We start from the raw sequence: 14,697 nt of genomic DNA on the forward strand, positions 1-14,697 counted from the left end.
ATCTATCTATCTATCTATCTATCTATCTATCTATCTATCTATCTATCATCTATAACTCTACACATTTATATATAGAGAGGAATTTTAATCCAGCAACATAGCTGCTCTAGCAAGGAATCACATCCAAAGACCTTCTAGGTCTGTGTGATCTGGCTGGAATGCAGAAGCACTCTAGATTACAGTATGATGTGGCCGGAATACAGACACGCCTTTAGTATACACCTTTAATCCCAAACAGTGAAGGTAAGGTTAGTTTATAGAAGGTAGCAGCCATGTTTGGAAGTTATGTCTAATTGAGAAGCAAAGTGATGAATTAGACAGAGATTTGACAGAATGAGTCAGAGATAGGATACACCCAACTCTCATGACAACAGGACAGAAAAGAAGGACTACTTAAGAGACGGGCAGGCAGAGATAAGAGGGTTTTTGTTGTTGTTTTGTTTTCACAGAGAAGCTTTTTGCTGAGAGCTTCTTGTTTTTCTGGGGCAGTTTTACAGAGAGAGGTTGCAGGGAGAACAAGTTAGACACAGATGAAGAGAGAATGAGTCAGAGAATGAGAAGGAGCCAGAAGACTTAAATATATTGCCAATATTAGTTTGAGGCCAAACAGAGCAATTCAGTCAGAAGCCAAGAGAAGCCAGTTTGAATCAGTCAGCACAGAGAGGAGTTTGGGCCAGAATAGCTGAGTTGAACCAACCAGTCAGAATTCAAAAAGAATTAGAAAGGTTTGGGAACAGCTCTCATTTCATCCCCTTATCTGAGGAAATAAAAACAACATTTACATGTATCTATCATCTCTCTCTATCTCTCTATCATCTATGTATCTATCATCATCTATCTCTACCTATCTACCTACCTATCATTCTCTCTTTTATCTATCATTATAACTAATATCTTGGGCAATTAGTGCTTTGAGGTATTTGTAAAGTGTAAAAATGAGTACTGGATAGCTGAAATTAGTATGCAGAGGCATGCTATAATCATTGCTTACATGCTTCTAGAAAAATGTTCTGTTTCCAGTAGACTTATAAGCTTTCATCTTAATTCAAAACATATGAGAGTTTAAGTATAGAAACTCTCTATTTAATAACAGTACAAGAGAATAAGAAAGAAGACAAATGTGGTATCTGTTTCATGTTTGTTCTTAAATCACGAGTAGCCTTTGGTCATTTGTTTGGTTATTGTCTTGAATTATGGCTGACTGAGATCTTCTCATGTCTCTGTCTTGCTGTGTTTATTTTTGTGTCATCTTAAAAAATAATCTAGGAAATGACTGATGCTAACATGAATACTTTTTGTTTATGAACATAGCTTAAGGTTAGAATGGACAAGTATGAACTATTATGCAAATAAAATTGGTGAGATTATTCAGTTGCCCTTGCTGCTGTAAATATTACATTAAAATTAATGCAAGACTCATGGGCATACTTCAGTTGCTTACAGTAGCCTTAAGATTGTACAGTTTAGAACCTTCCCATGTTTGGCCTGTTTCTGACATAGTTAGTGTGTCACTCACACTTGCTGTATTTGTTTCTAACCTATAGTGAGGAAAACACTACTGACTTTCTTCCTTACCTGGACTGTACATATTATTGAGTCTGTAAATGAGTTAATGCTATATTATCTCATAAGGTAAAAAGATTATTCATTATATTATTGCTATTTGGAGGCAGATGTATTGTAGGTAATTGTGTTTACTTCTGATTAGTTCAAATATATACTCCTCCCAGGTCCTATAAATGAGGGCCATTTGTACTGTTGTAATACAAAAAAGTTTTATTATTTATATTATAACCACAGGCTTAGAAATGACAATGAGATTCTTCTTGCATTTTAATCACAGTTATTATTTTTTAATACGAAGCACTCAATTGCATTCTATCCTGATGATCCAAGAAACACTAAAAGAATGGGCCCATTCTTTTACTTACTGAGCACTGCTGAGATAAATCCCTTTTTCATTGTCTAGTGCTCCAGAAATATATTATAGGTGCTTATAAGCTCAAAAGCATACTGACAAGCCTTTATAATGGAACGAGAGGCAGTCAGTAAGATACCAAACCAACAGCAACCACACATGATATCAACATGCTTAATACATTTGAAACAAGAAGATTTCTTACCTAGCATGCAAACACATTTGACATTCTGATCAGGGTTCTCAAACAAGATTTCGCCACACCTCTGTAAATAGAAATACAGACTTAGTTACTTCAAGATTTCAAGTGAGAATTCTCAAGCCAATATATTCATGCAACTGATACCATCATGATGTTATTCTGCGTTTGTTTTCTCTAGTTGCCTGGGCCTAGACACTTCTGTCATAAAGAGAGACTTTCTTGGGAGAAAAGTCTCTGAGAGGTCAGTCTGGGATCAGCTGCTGCAATGTGCATCGTGGCTGTGCCAACAGCTAGTTCTGTGCTCCCATGAGAAGCCATGGCTTGGAATGAACCTGGTTTCTGACAGTTTTTCATCTCAGGGAAGCAGCCAGTTACCAGGCTGCATAACCCAAGGCCAAGCACTCTCAGAGTTGGTCCTTGTTCAGCACTGACATTATTCTGATCTACTTATTCTACACACAGACATAGACATTATTGAAGCTGAGTGGCCAATGCTAAGCTTTCTGAGATCAGGAAAAGGACAAATAAGGAAATGAAAAAGCAGTGCAGAGCTTTCCTGAGCGCATAGACTCAGGGAGTGATAACTTTCAGGCTTATAGCCTAGTTTTAATTTGCATTTCAAAACTTTTGTGCAAGGCAAACCATAGAAATCCAATCCATTATTTAAAGCAGGCCACTTTTGCATGAGTATGGCTGGCAAATGGGATTAGTATCTATGTATATAAATGAACTACCTAAAACAATGAGAACATAAATAATTTGAGAAAAATGAATAAAGGACACATCAAGTAATTCATAAAGAGAAAATCTGAATGATCAGTAAACACAGAAAATACATTAAACTGTACCAACTTGGGAATAAATAAATTATACTTAAGATAAAGAGCTTTTAAAAACTCACTGATTTGACAAAATGTAGAAGTCTGGAAATACTAAATATTTTTAAAAATGCAGACGAATGTGAAGCTTTCCTTTTATAGTTTTGGGGCTAGAGTATAATATAATCGCTGCAGATTAGTAAAATTGTTGGTAAAATCTAGCAAAGTTGAAAAGTTCATACATTGTAATAGAGCAAGTGATTTTGTAGAATTTTAACCAGAGTAATTTTCACATACAACATATGTGTTCTGCTTAGAAAAGAGAAATGCCATCTATTAGTCGATTCCTACAATTAAAAACGAAATAGGGCTTCATAAACTCAAAAAGCATATATAACATACAAAATATGTATATAAAATACATAATAGTCCATTATGGAATAACAAACATACATAATTTTCAAATCACACAAAACTTATACTGAAGTCATAAAAATATATAACAGAATTGGGGAGATAACTCAGCGGCGGGAAGCAGTTGCAGTTCAAGAATGAATATCTAAGCTTGAATCCCTAGAACCCACGTAAAGCCAGGCACAGTAGCATGCATCTATAATGTGGGTTGGGAGGTAAAAACAGCAGAGTACCCAGAAGCCTGTGGGCCAGCTAGCCAGGCATGCGCAGTGGTGAACTATGAGACCCTGTCTCAAAACATGGTGGAAAGTTAGGGCCAACACCCGAAGTTGTCCTTCAGTGTCTACACACATGCTTCATACACACTTCATACACACACACACACACACACACACACACACACACACACACACACACACACACACACACGGTAAAAAGAGCTCCCCATATTGTGAAGATGAAAACATCCAAAATAGCACCATTCCTTTTGAATACATTAATTTACTGAAAAAGCAAAACACGAACTGAATAACAAATGAGACATCAAATATACGGTATGGAGGAGAGATTAGAGAGACAATATGCCGGAGGGCGTACAAGGTTACCAACTTTTTCTATGATTATCTAATCCTTAAATTATTCTTTAAACTTGCTTATACATGGAACATGACAAGAGTGTATTGGCAATCTCCAATGTTCCCAATACCAAGTGGCCCTCTGTCCAATGAGGTCTCAGAGAGGCCATTAGTTGATAACTTGTTTTTATCACTTACTAAATTATTTCCCTTTAATTTTTTTAAATAAGCTTCACTATTTAGCTCTAGGTCTGGCCTGGCCTAGAACTCTCTGTGTAGATCAGGCTGGCCCTCAACTCGCAGAGGCTCACCTGCCTCTACCTCCTGGGTGCTGGGCTTAGAGGATGAGCCACAGTGCCCAGCTGTTTTTCTTCGCTCTGAAGAACGCTGATGCTATAATGGTGGAATCTGTTTTTCTCTTTCAAAGTTCACAGCTTGGTCAACTTCATTCCCCTGGAGGAAAAAGAACTCAAAAATCCTTCACAGTTGACCGTGGAATTCTCAGCTGGGTGAAACCAGTTTTTAGGTTCATCTACATTAAGTAGAAGATGGTTAGAGGGTTCAGACTTGGGAAAGGAAGTCAAGAGGTAGAATGTGGAAGAGAGAGGCTGGGGACAGTCGAAGGCTTCAGGAGGTCACTAGATTCTGAAGGTAAGAGGGTACAGAATTGGAGATGGAGAGTTCAGATCCTGAGCCATCTGCTGACCTGTATCATGCCATTTAATCTCTCCATGCTTCATCTCCTTGGAGGTAACATGGAGATGCTGAAATGTGCCGCCAAGTTAGGCCATGGAGCAAATGTGTGGATTAATGACCCATGCAGTCTGATCTCACTGTTTGTTCCTGTTTTGTTTGTGTTTTGACAGAGGTTAAGCCCTTTAAAATTGCCAGGATCTATTTTCTGCATCACCTGCCTTTTAACGTGGTATGTTTACAACCCCAAAGAGTTAATCATTATTTTTAGGTGAAAGGTCAGAGATTTCTGAAATGTTTTCAGCTTCTCAGCAGGATAACTCTCTATCAGCATCTTCTCTGGGTTAATGACAAAGCGCCTATGTACGCTGCCAAGGGATAGGTGTTCTTCTTTCATTTTGGGGACTTCTGTTGCATTGTGGGTAGAGGTTACATAACATCGCATGACTATGATATGCTAAGGAAAGCCCGAGGTGTATGCTGGGCTGTCAGGATCAAGCTGGGGGGAACGTCGGAAACTCTCCAGAAGCACGCATTCCCTGACAGCCATAGCCTGCCTGGGTTCTCTGACAGACAAGCTCATTACCAAGCAGCAGTGGGCAGGTGCTGTGACCCTTCCTATGAGGATGAGGCCTCCTGCTTCCCTGTCCTTATTTTCACGACAATCTGGACGATGGCCGTGGCACCTTTAGCTAGCTAGCTCTTTAGTTGCTTTGGTTTTTCAAAAATTACCTGGTGGTAGTTTTTAAAGTTTAAAAACGACAGTGCCCAGAAGGGACTGTGATGTCACAGACCACATTCTTTCCAATGCCTTTTCTCATTGACACACAGCATTGTTTACCAGGTCATCACTGCCAGGGTCCTGCTCACCGTGATGACCTACTGTAGGAGATTACTTAGGCTAAGCCACAGTCACCATCTCCGACTCTGACTCTCAGAAAACTGTAGGCTCTGTCACGGGGAAAGGCCCTGTCTGTGTCTTGCTGGGTTGTGAGGTCTGCAGCCTTCTTCAAGTCATGTTTGTTGGGACTCCCCATCTGGGCAACTTGATCCTGGATGACCTCTGGTTTTGATCATCAAAATTCTGCCTAATTCTTAGATAGTCCATCTTTGTTTCATTTTCTGTGTCTGAAATAGCAAGATTGTCTTGTTCCTGCCCAACAATTCCAGTGAAAACTCTCCATAAATACCCAGGCATAGTCACTGCGATACCAAACCAAGATGTTGGAGCCATGGTAGCAATAAAGAAATTCCCCTAGCACATGCTTTTTCTCTTTGAGGCACATAGACTATGCTTCATGGGGACGTATGAGTGTAAGCACATTATCTCCACAGGCCTCATTCTACCCTCAGTGCTCTTATATGCCAGACCCCTGAGAACTCTTAGGGGTGGACTAAACATTTATTGCTTTGCTAACATCTATTGAGTTAGGGGGCTGGCCATTGCTCTAAGTGTTGTCCAGCTACCATTTCAAATGCTCATTACGCTCCTGCAACGGTAGAGGTTTGAGGCGGAGCCAAGAACACTCGCTGGAGAACTCTCTCTCCAGTGAACGGGAGTTGGTGTAGACAACCGATGCCTAACCAAGATTTGCGCATTCCAGATCCTGGCTACTTTGTCATTCCTCACTGCACCGGCTATGTAGACGATGTCTGCAGGCGCTCCCTCTACACGCTCATTAGCTGCTGGCTTTTCGCCAGAGAGCTCGGGCTCTAGCCAGACTGACCCGATTTCAAAGCCCGTTGCCACCCGTCTTGTCTCTTCTCTCATCGGAGGTCAAACCTGGTCCCCTAGCTGTGAAGTTAAGGTGATGTTATCTGCGTCATAGAATCATTTCAAATTAAGTTTTAATTCCGTATAAGCAAGGAAGAACTATATTAAAACGTCATGGGCAAGACTGCGAAATAAAATTAAGAATAAACTTTAAACTCATTAATTAACATTCTGTATTAATTCCTATAGTATTTTTCAGGATGAAAGATAAAGATGTACCTGGAATTTTAGGTCAACATTTTGTAAGCTGTTTTCCAATTAGTATTAGTTAAGGGTTTTACATATTAAGTTTAAAATTTGACTTTTGTTCAGTGAAATATTAAAATACTGCATCTATTATTCACAATAGCCACAATATGGGATGTATGTCAATGGTTGGATGCCTAAAGACAGTGAGACATTTTCCAAAATAGAGTATTATTTACCCAGAGAAGGGAGGGAGGTAATCTTATCCTTTGCCACAATGCAGATGAATAGGAGGGCGTTGTGCTAAATGAAATATACTGGATACAGAAAAACAAATATCATATGATCTCCCTTATATGTGCAATCTGAAAAAGCTGAATTCATGGAAGCAGAGCATAGAAGAGTGGTCCCTGGTGGCCAGAAGGGAGGGGGTCAATGGCTTCAAGGTTTCACCTGAACAGGGAGAAGAAGATCAAGTATCCTATGTACCACATGCAATAACAGTCATGACAATGTAACATACACTTGCAAATTGCCAAGAGTATATATTTTGTGTTCTCACCACACATAAAACATGGTGTGCGAGGCAATATATCTGCTAATTAGCTTAATTTAGTAACAACTGTACATATTTCAAAGCATTATTTTTGTAATGTTTCTTTCCTCAACTAAAAAGGAACAGCACAGAAAAAGTCTCAACTTTAAAGCCGATATTATTTTAAAGTTAAAACTTTTAATTTCCACTAACTAAAATTGTGTATTCCAGTAAAGTATACAATAAAATATGTCTCTTAAATAATTTGTATTTTTTCATTATATTTCTCGTAGTTGTGAAATTGACATTAGCAGTAATTATAGAAAACACATTTATGTTTTCAAAAAGTTTCTTTTTCTTAAAGAAAAATTATATCTGATGTGACACTATTAAAATACCAGTAATACACTCACTAGAAATCATTACTTGCAGTGACAGGTTCATATTTTGTTCTCAGTTTTTAACTCATCATTTTCTTAAGCCAACTAATACATTTTTTTTCTTGTTTCAAGTAAGTTTTCATGCGTCTTTTTACTTTTCTGATGCTTGCTATCACTGGGATGTAGAAACCTCTCAGCAGCCTTCAGTAACTCTTCTATCTAGAGAAAGTATCTTCGTATCTCAGAAGGGAGGGGCAGCAGCCAAGCACTGAAGATGGCGCTCCTCAGTGTGGTTCAGGTCCCTCCAGTCAGCGTCAATGGAGTAACAGTTTACTGCAAGACTATACTGTTAAATTCTGTCAGAAAATAACTGAAGGTCGTGATTCTCTGATTCTTGTCCTCCCATATTTATAGTTTTCTTGTTTTTAGAATAGTTAAATTAAGGGAATTGAGTGTTTGTAAAAATCACTGGATGATCTGGCTACAGCCTGAGCCTCCACAAATGACTGCAAACTGGCTCAGCCGGCCATGAGCTCAGTAGGCTGCTGGACCACAGCTGGGAGACTGGAGAATGGGCAGGCACCACTGAATTGTTGACTTTAGGAACACAGCAGGTGGCGGTGATCCAGGGCTCACAAAACGTTTGGCACAACAGCTTCCTGAAATCCGTAAAGCCAGTGACTGAATATTGAATGTTACTGTAGAAAACCCCAACATCTCTATGACCATGTTTGGAACACTCACAAACCAAACAAAATAAAACAAACCCTCAACATAGACCAGGCTCATTTTAGAAAAACAAACAAACAAACAAACAAACATCAAAGCTGAGTTTCCCCAGTTAAAAAACTAACCATGATCAGACCGTTGGGAAGTTGCTGGACTTTGGTGGAAAGAGAAATGTATCTCCTCTGTCCCAAAGGAGCAACAGAGGCAATTTGGAGGGGCCAATGCTCCTTCAGAGGCTGAAGCCTTCACTCCAGCAACCAGTCCGTGTCTAAACACACCCATCCTGCAAGTCTGCCATATAGAGTGAGCGTATACATGAGGCAGATGCCCACGTGAGTACTTGGGCTCACGTCTGCTTTATTTACCCATTCCCCAGATTCCCACATCTCTAGGGTGGTGACTGCTACATGATGCTCACTCGCGGCGTTTATGTAATGAAGGGACAACAACTCTTGAACGCAGCTTGGGGGTACATAATGGGTCAGCATGAGAGGAGGTATGCTGGCTGGTCATTCGTGTTGATGAGTTTAGGAAGTGCTGCCATCTAGTTACAGCCACACTTTATGCAGCTGCAATGGGGTGATGAGGGCTCGAATCTGACCTGAAAGGTATTTCGAAAGGGGTTTCCTAACTTGTTGTGGCAGCAAATCCCTGCCATCTCAAAGTTCAAAGAGACAGAGGCAGGAGGAGGATCACAGTCTAGAGACCAACCCTGGCTACACTGAATATTCAAGGTCAGGGGGAACAGCAATGGCAAGGCCCTATCTCAAAAACTTAAAAGAGGTGATGAAGTAGCTCAGCTGGCAGAGCCCCTACCTAAGAGGTTGAGGCTCTGGGTTCAGTGCTCCGCACCACAAACAAGCAAAGAAACCAACAAACTATAAACCCTAGGCAATTCTGGTTTGCTTCCCATCTCACAGTTTCCCAAAGCAGAGAACAGAATGGTACTCATTAATGTCTGGTCCATAGAAGGCAGGTGTGGAGCAGACAGGTCTTAAAGTCTGAAGAACATTCATGAAGCATGCCTTCCATGGAGACTGAACTCCTAAAAGGGGGTACAAGGGTTGGGAGTTTGGAACCCATTAGTGTCTCCCAAATAAGTGAATGAATAAATGAATATGAGTATAAGACATTGGTAGAGTGCCAAGTTTGTGCAAGCACTGCCTTGTGAATGTGGGTACCTATGTCTTGTCCTCTTAGGACATCAGAATATCCATAGTGAGGAGCGGCCTCGGTTATGGCACCCAACCTTGATGGGCTGTCAGAAAAGGCTTCACTTCAGGAAAAGAGGTGAGCCTGTGGCCAGACCTGGAAGGTAATAAAGAGTTAGCTATCCAGAGATTCGACCCCCCCGGCCCCCATCACAGGGGAAGAAGCCTGAGCAAAGCTTGTAGAATCAGATGCATAGTCTCCAAAGACTGGGGTCAAACTGTGGTGCGTCTCAGTAGAGGGCTTAATGAAATGAGTAGCCATGAGTGAGACTGCAGCAAAGTTGTACTGAATTGAAAGCTGTTCTGAGCTGGGAGGAAGGCTTGCTTCTGGAGCGTGGGAACTTAATGAATTCCTTTCATTTTGTAATAAGCAATTATAATTTAATGGCATCAGATATCGCTCACCAATGGTATTGCCTGCAATCTTTTTGCCTATTTTTACCTCAAAGAAGGTACTGGAGCCTGAGGTGTCCCTTAGTCCATTTTTCTTGAATTATTTCACTGAATGGTTATAGCCTCAAGGGCTCTCCAGCCACCCAGTGCAAAGCTTATTCAAGGCAGACTGCCACTACTGTGGAAGCCATTAGCACCTTGTGTGGAGGCATGGCAGCTTCCCTGCTCCAGGAAGATATGTTTTCAGGGTCTCCTTCTTTACAGTGGCTCAAGTCCACAGCGTTTTGCTCAGCCCCACCTACTGCGTGGGTGGCGCAGCCAGGCCTTCATCTCCCAATTCTGTGGCAGCCCTCAGCACTTTGGTACCAGAGGCCGACAGATTTGGAACTAGGGCAGATTTCATTCCAGGCTTGTGTTTTCCTTCCTTAAGCTTTTCCAGCGAAACAGCAGATTTCATCCTATTGCAGGCTGTTAAAACGTCAGACTAATAAGTTTTCAACAATCTGTCAGTGCAGATCTCCAGCGACAAGCTGGCATTGCTTTTGGATCCTGGCCTCGTGGTCCAACCCAACCTCAGCCAGTCAAAATAAGAGACACAACAGCAAAAGGGAGAGAGAGAAAAAAAATCAGATAATCACCCAAAGCCAAGCAGAAATTCTTAACAAATCCATTGTTGCCAATTGCCAAGAGCAACTCTGTGGTCTACCTAACCTGGCGTGACCCTCAGGAAGGGCCGTCTCTCCAAAAGCTCTAATTAGCTATGGTCAGGAGTGACTTGAAAAATATTAATGTCATTGCTATTGGGAAATGAGCCTACCTGCTTTTAACAGCTTTGTTTTTTCCTTCAGTCAAAGAACAAAATGTTAGCTCAATGGCGTATGCTTTCTATTAGAGAATGGCCAGCAGCAGCCATCTCCAGAGAGCTGCTCTGCATTTTATTACAGACCCCTATTTTTAAATGTTTAAAAACTACTTATTAAGAACCAAAACTTGGAAAACCTGCTTTCAGCCGGGGATGGGGAGAGAGAGAGAGAGAGAGAGAGAGAGAGAGAGAGAGAGAATATCAAGTTACTAAGCAAATGTCCAGAATGAACTGTTTTGTCATTCTGACCCCAGGCAGTAGCAGACAGCAGAATGGCCGCGTCCTTCTGTTAGACCTCCTTCAGGGAGATGCCAGGGTCAGATGGCACACAGGGTCGGAAGCTGGCATGCACCGACACTGAAAACTGCTGCTTTCACCATGTCAATGACACGACTCTAGCCTCTAGGCAAGCATAATTCTAGCAAAACTGCACCTGAAGATCGGTGGCCTGAAGCATAGCTAGGAGGTCTCAAGCGTATCCAGCTATTGCAACCGAGTAGACATCTGGGTGCAGCTGTTGCGGGAAGAATCCCGATAGGAGCCCTGAAAAATACCGTATATTCAGATTCAAATCCACAAACCGCAAATCTGAACAGTGAAACACCCAAGACTTTTGCAACACTGTCTCACCTTTTATTTATCATCTTAGACCCCCAAGGGCTGATAACCAGCCGCAGCCATAAATGTTGAATGTGGACAGAGTGAATTGTTAAAGGTGAAGTTGAGAAACAGTGGAAGAAACAGCAAGAATGATAGGAGGACAGATAAGCAAATGTAACGAGAACCGCTTAGCCCGTTGAGGTTCAAATCCCAAACCCGGGCTTTATTGGTTGTGTGCTCTGTGCGCCCTTTGGCTTCTGTGTTTGAGTCTCATTGTGGAGGCGAGGGGAGGAGAGTGCTCGCCCTGATAATGACATATGTGGTAGTTAGAGTGAAAATGGTCCCATAGGCTCATGTATTGGAATCCGTGGTCCCCAGCTGATGAAACTGGTAGGGACTGACTGAGAGGTGTGGCCTTGTTGAATGAGGTGTGTCACTGGGACTGGGGAAGGCTGAGGTCTTCAAAAGCCTGCATCTATTCTAATTAGCATCGTCTCTCTTCCCTGTTCTTCCGGGTCAGAGGTGAGCTCTCGGCTGCTGCTTCAGTGTCAGGCCTGCCTGCCCTCTGCCACGCTTGCCACTGTGGGAATCATGTACTTTCACTCTCTGGAACCATGAGCTGCCCACACTAAATGCTTTCTTTGATGAGTTGTGTTTTGTCACCAGTAGAAAAGTAAGTCAGTGGACAAGCAGCTCATCTACTCTACGATATGCAACGTGGCCTTTGTGAACATGAGTCTGCGGAGGAAAAGAGGGAAGTGTAGTGTACACTCCCTTGGTGGTCCAGTGCGTGACTGGCGGAGTACAGTTCCTTCATCAGTCACCGGGCTGGTGAGGAAACGCATTTCGCTCCTGTCATGAAGGAGAACACGAGCTCAGAGGAGGAAAACCTGTGAAGCTAAAGGTCCATAGAGCAGCGGTGGGTGGGGAATGGTTGGAGTTGGCCATCTTCCTCACGTATCCTTGTCCTTGCCCTTGAGAAAGGGTGAAGGACCTACGTGTTGTAAAGGATCTAAATGACCTTCACAGGCAGTCAAGTTGGCTGTATCCTGATGGGCATGGAAAGACTTCTAAAAGATTGCATAAAGAAAAAGGAGAGAAGGAGCAATGCTAAGCTACTTCTCAGTTGAGACTGAATCATAAGATAAACTGGGAAGGTGTTTATTCGAAGCAACCTAATTATAGATGCAAAAATCTAAAGGTAATTGAAGAAGTGAAGGTGGCAGGACTGTCCAGACCGTGGAGGACTCCACTTAATGAAGTCGCTGTTAAGTCACAGACCTTCTGCTCCAGGCAGGAGGGTGTTCCCAAAGAGAGTGCCGTATAACAGCCATGCTTGCTGACCAAAGCTATTGTCCTGTTATTGACACGCTTTTGGGCAGGAAAATGTCCTGTTGACTGTGGCATCATCTTATTATTGAAGTCTATGACATTATCCTTGCCATCCTTAACACTCATAGTTGTGACAATCAGCAAACCTTGGCAGTGACTCCAGAACAGCTCTCCCCTTCTGATACATTCCCAAAGGGTTCACAGTCAGACTTCTTTTTTTTTTAAGTTTAGTAAATGTACATAGTCTTTAAAAATAGGAGAGCATAGAAGTGAGAATGTTTTTTAGAGTTTCATGTCTAGCATGAATGTAGCATGAAGACCACAGCCTTCAAAATCATGCATAGGGTAAAGACTGAGGCTGAACAGAGGGATCAAAGTCAAACATGGACCCCAGAAGACAGGACAAATAGGGCCAGGGAACAGAACTGCATCGTTAGTCCTTAGAAAGGCAGTTCTTCTTCAAGAACTTATAAAAGAGCATGTTGTATTTCAGGCAAACTGTTCCTTTACTCACTTATTATCGAGAGAGAGAGAGAGACAGAGAGACAGAGAGACAGAGAGAAAGAGAGAGAGAGAGACCAAGAAAGAGAGACAGAAAGACACAAAGAGAAACAGATAGAGAGAGACAGAGACAGAGAGATGGAGATGGGAACCGTAATGGCACTCCATGTGTTTGCCCATCCCCGGCAGAACATGTAGCTGCTCCTCAGAGGGTGTCTCTGCTGCCCTGGAGCACCAACACAGTGAGCATCTGGAATCCCCACCTTTCTGTCTTCCCTCTGGTGCCAATAAATAAGAACTGACAATTGCTACACAACAAATGTGTATTCATAATTTCTGTGCTCCAGCCGTCTATCTGGCCAGAGTGTCTTAGCTCCAGACCTCGACTTTCTTTATTTACTCTGCAATTTTCAAGCTACTTTATGAGGCTTTGCAGATGGCAGAAGCTTACTAGATAATATCAGCAATATCCCCAAATCTTTGCAGAGGCGTCACGATTCAGAGACTCGTGGGACCCCGTCCAGACTGCAACTGAATGAATATTTACTCAGGACAAAGGAGTAGTTATAACGGGCTCCTTGCAGCCCAGTACCACAATGTTTCTGTACATAAACCAACAATTAAATGTAATCCTATATACTTACAGTTTTAAAAGAAATTCAAACCAGTGCTTGGCACTAAATAAGCCAGCCCTAGAGAAAATGACTTCCAGAACATCAAGCCAACATGTGAACACAGGACCTCTGAGCCACAAAGGGACACACACAGGCTTTTCCACAGGGAAGAGGGCTTGTTGTGTAACTATGCAGGAGGCCAAAGTCTCAGACGTTCCCGTCGACAATCAAAAAGCGATTACTGGTCCAATCATATTGGCCATCCCATAAGGACAGCTCCGAGACACAGATTTGGCCTGAAGCAGAGATATCTATAAATTCTGCTTGCAATCAGGCCCCAGCTAGAGCTGAAAAATCCAGTATGGTAGAGAAACGACGGAATGCTTTCATGAGCTCCGAGTGATCATGAAATATTGGATATTTTGCAAATAGTTATACTCTGCCTTGACATTACACATTTAACCCTGCCACACGCTTTGACAAAAGCAACACTTGAAAGACAGCTCATCTTGGCTCTCCTCATCACTGAGGAGGGAGTTTTCTCTAAATTATCTCCAACACCAGATGAAAGTCCACAGCATCTTACACACTCAGTGAACACTGCTCAGTAGACTGAACATAAGGGCTGGCTCAAAAACACACCAACCCGTTCATCATCACATGCTGGTCATATTAACAGCTACAAGATGGTGGAACTCAACAGAAAAAAAAAGATTTTGTGTGTGTATTTGTGTGTATGTATATGTATGTGTGTGTATGTGTATTTGTACGTATGTATATGTATGGTGTATGTTTGTGTGTATTGTATAAGCATGTGTACATGTGTGTATGTGTATGTATATGTTTGTTTGTGTACATATGTGTGTACATATGTGTGTTTGTGTGTATGTGTATATGTGTGTATGTATATATGTATACGTGTGTGCTTGTGTGTCTGTATGTGTATATATGTGTGTGCTT

The 14,697-nt window shown here is 41.9% G+C and overlaps 1 protein-coding gene across 1 annotated transcript in view; it reads right to left on the reverse strand.

Moving 5' to 3' along the window:
• The window catches only part of Pde7b (phosphodiesterase 7B), a 302,172-nt gene that overhangs the window by 209,197 nt on the left and 78,278 nt on the right, over nt 1-14,697 (reverse strand). Inside the window, exon 2 of the mRNA XM_055599417.1 lies at nt 2,124-2,184. Coding sequence (XP_055455392.1) covers nt 2,124-2,184 — 61 coding nt within the window. The remainder of the gene's footprint in view (nt 1-2,123; nt 2,185-14,697) is intronic.

Source organism: Psammomys obesus, unplaced genomic scaffold (genome assembly GCF_907164565.1).
Source record: "Psammomys obesus unplaced genomic scaffold, mPsaObe1.curated_primary_1811, whole genome shotgun sequence".
In the NCBI taxonomy this organism is placed as follows: domain Eukaryota; kingdom Metazoa; phylum Chordata; class Mammalia; order Rodentia; family Muridae; genus Psammomys; species Psammomys obesus.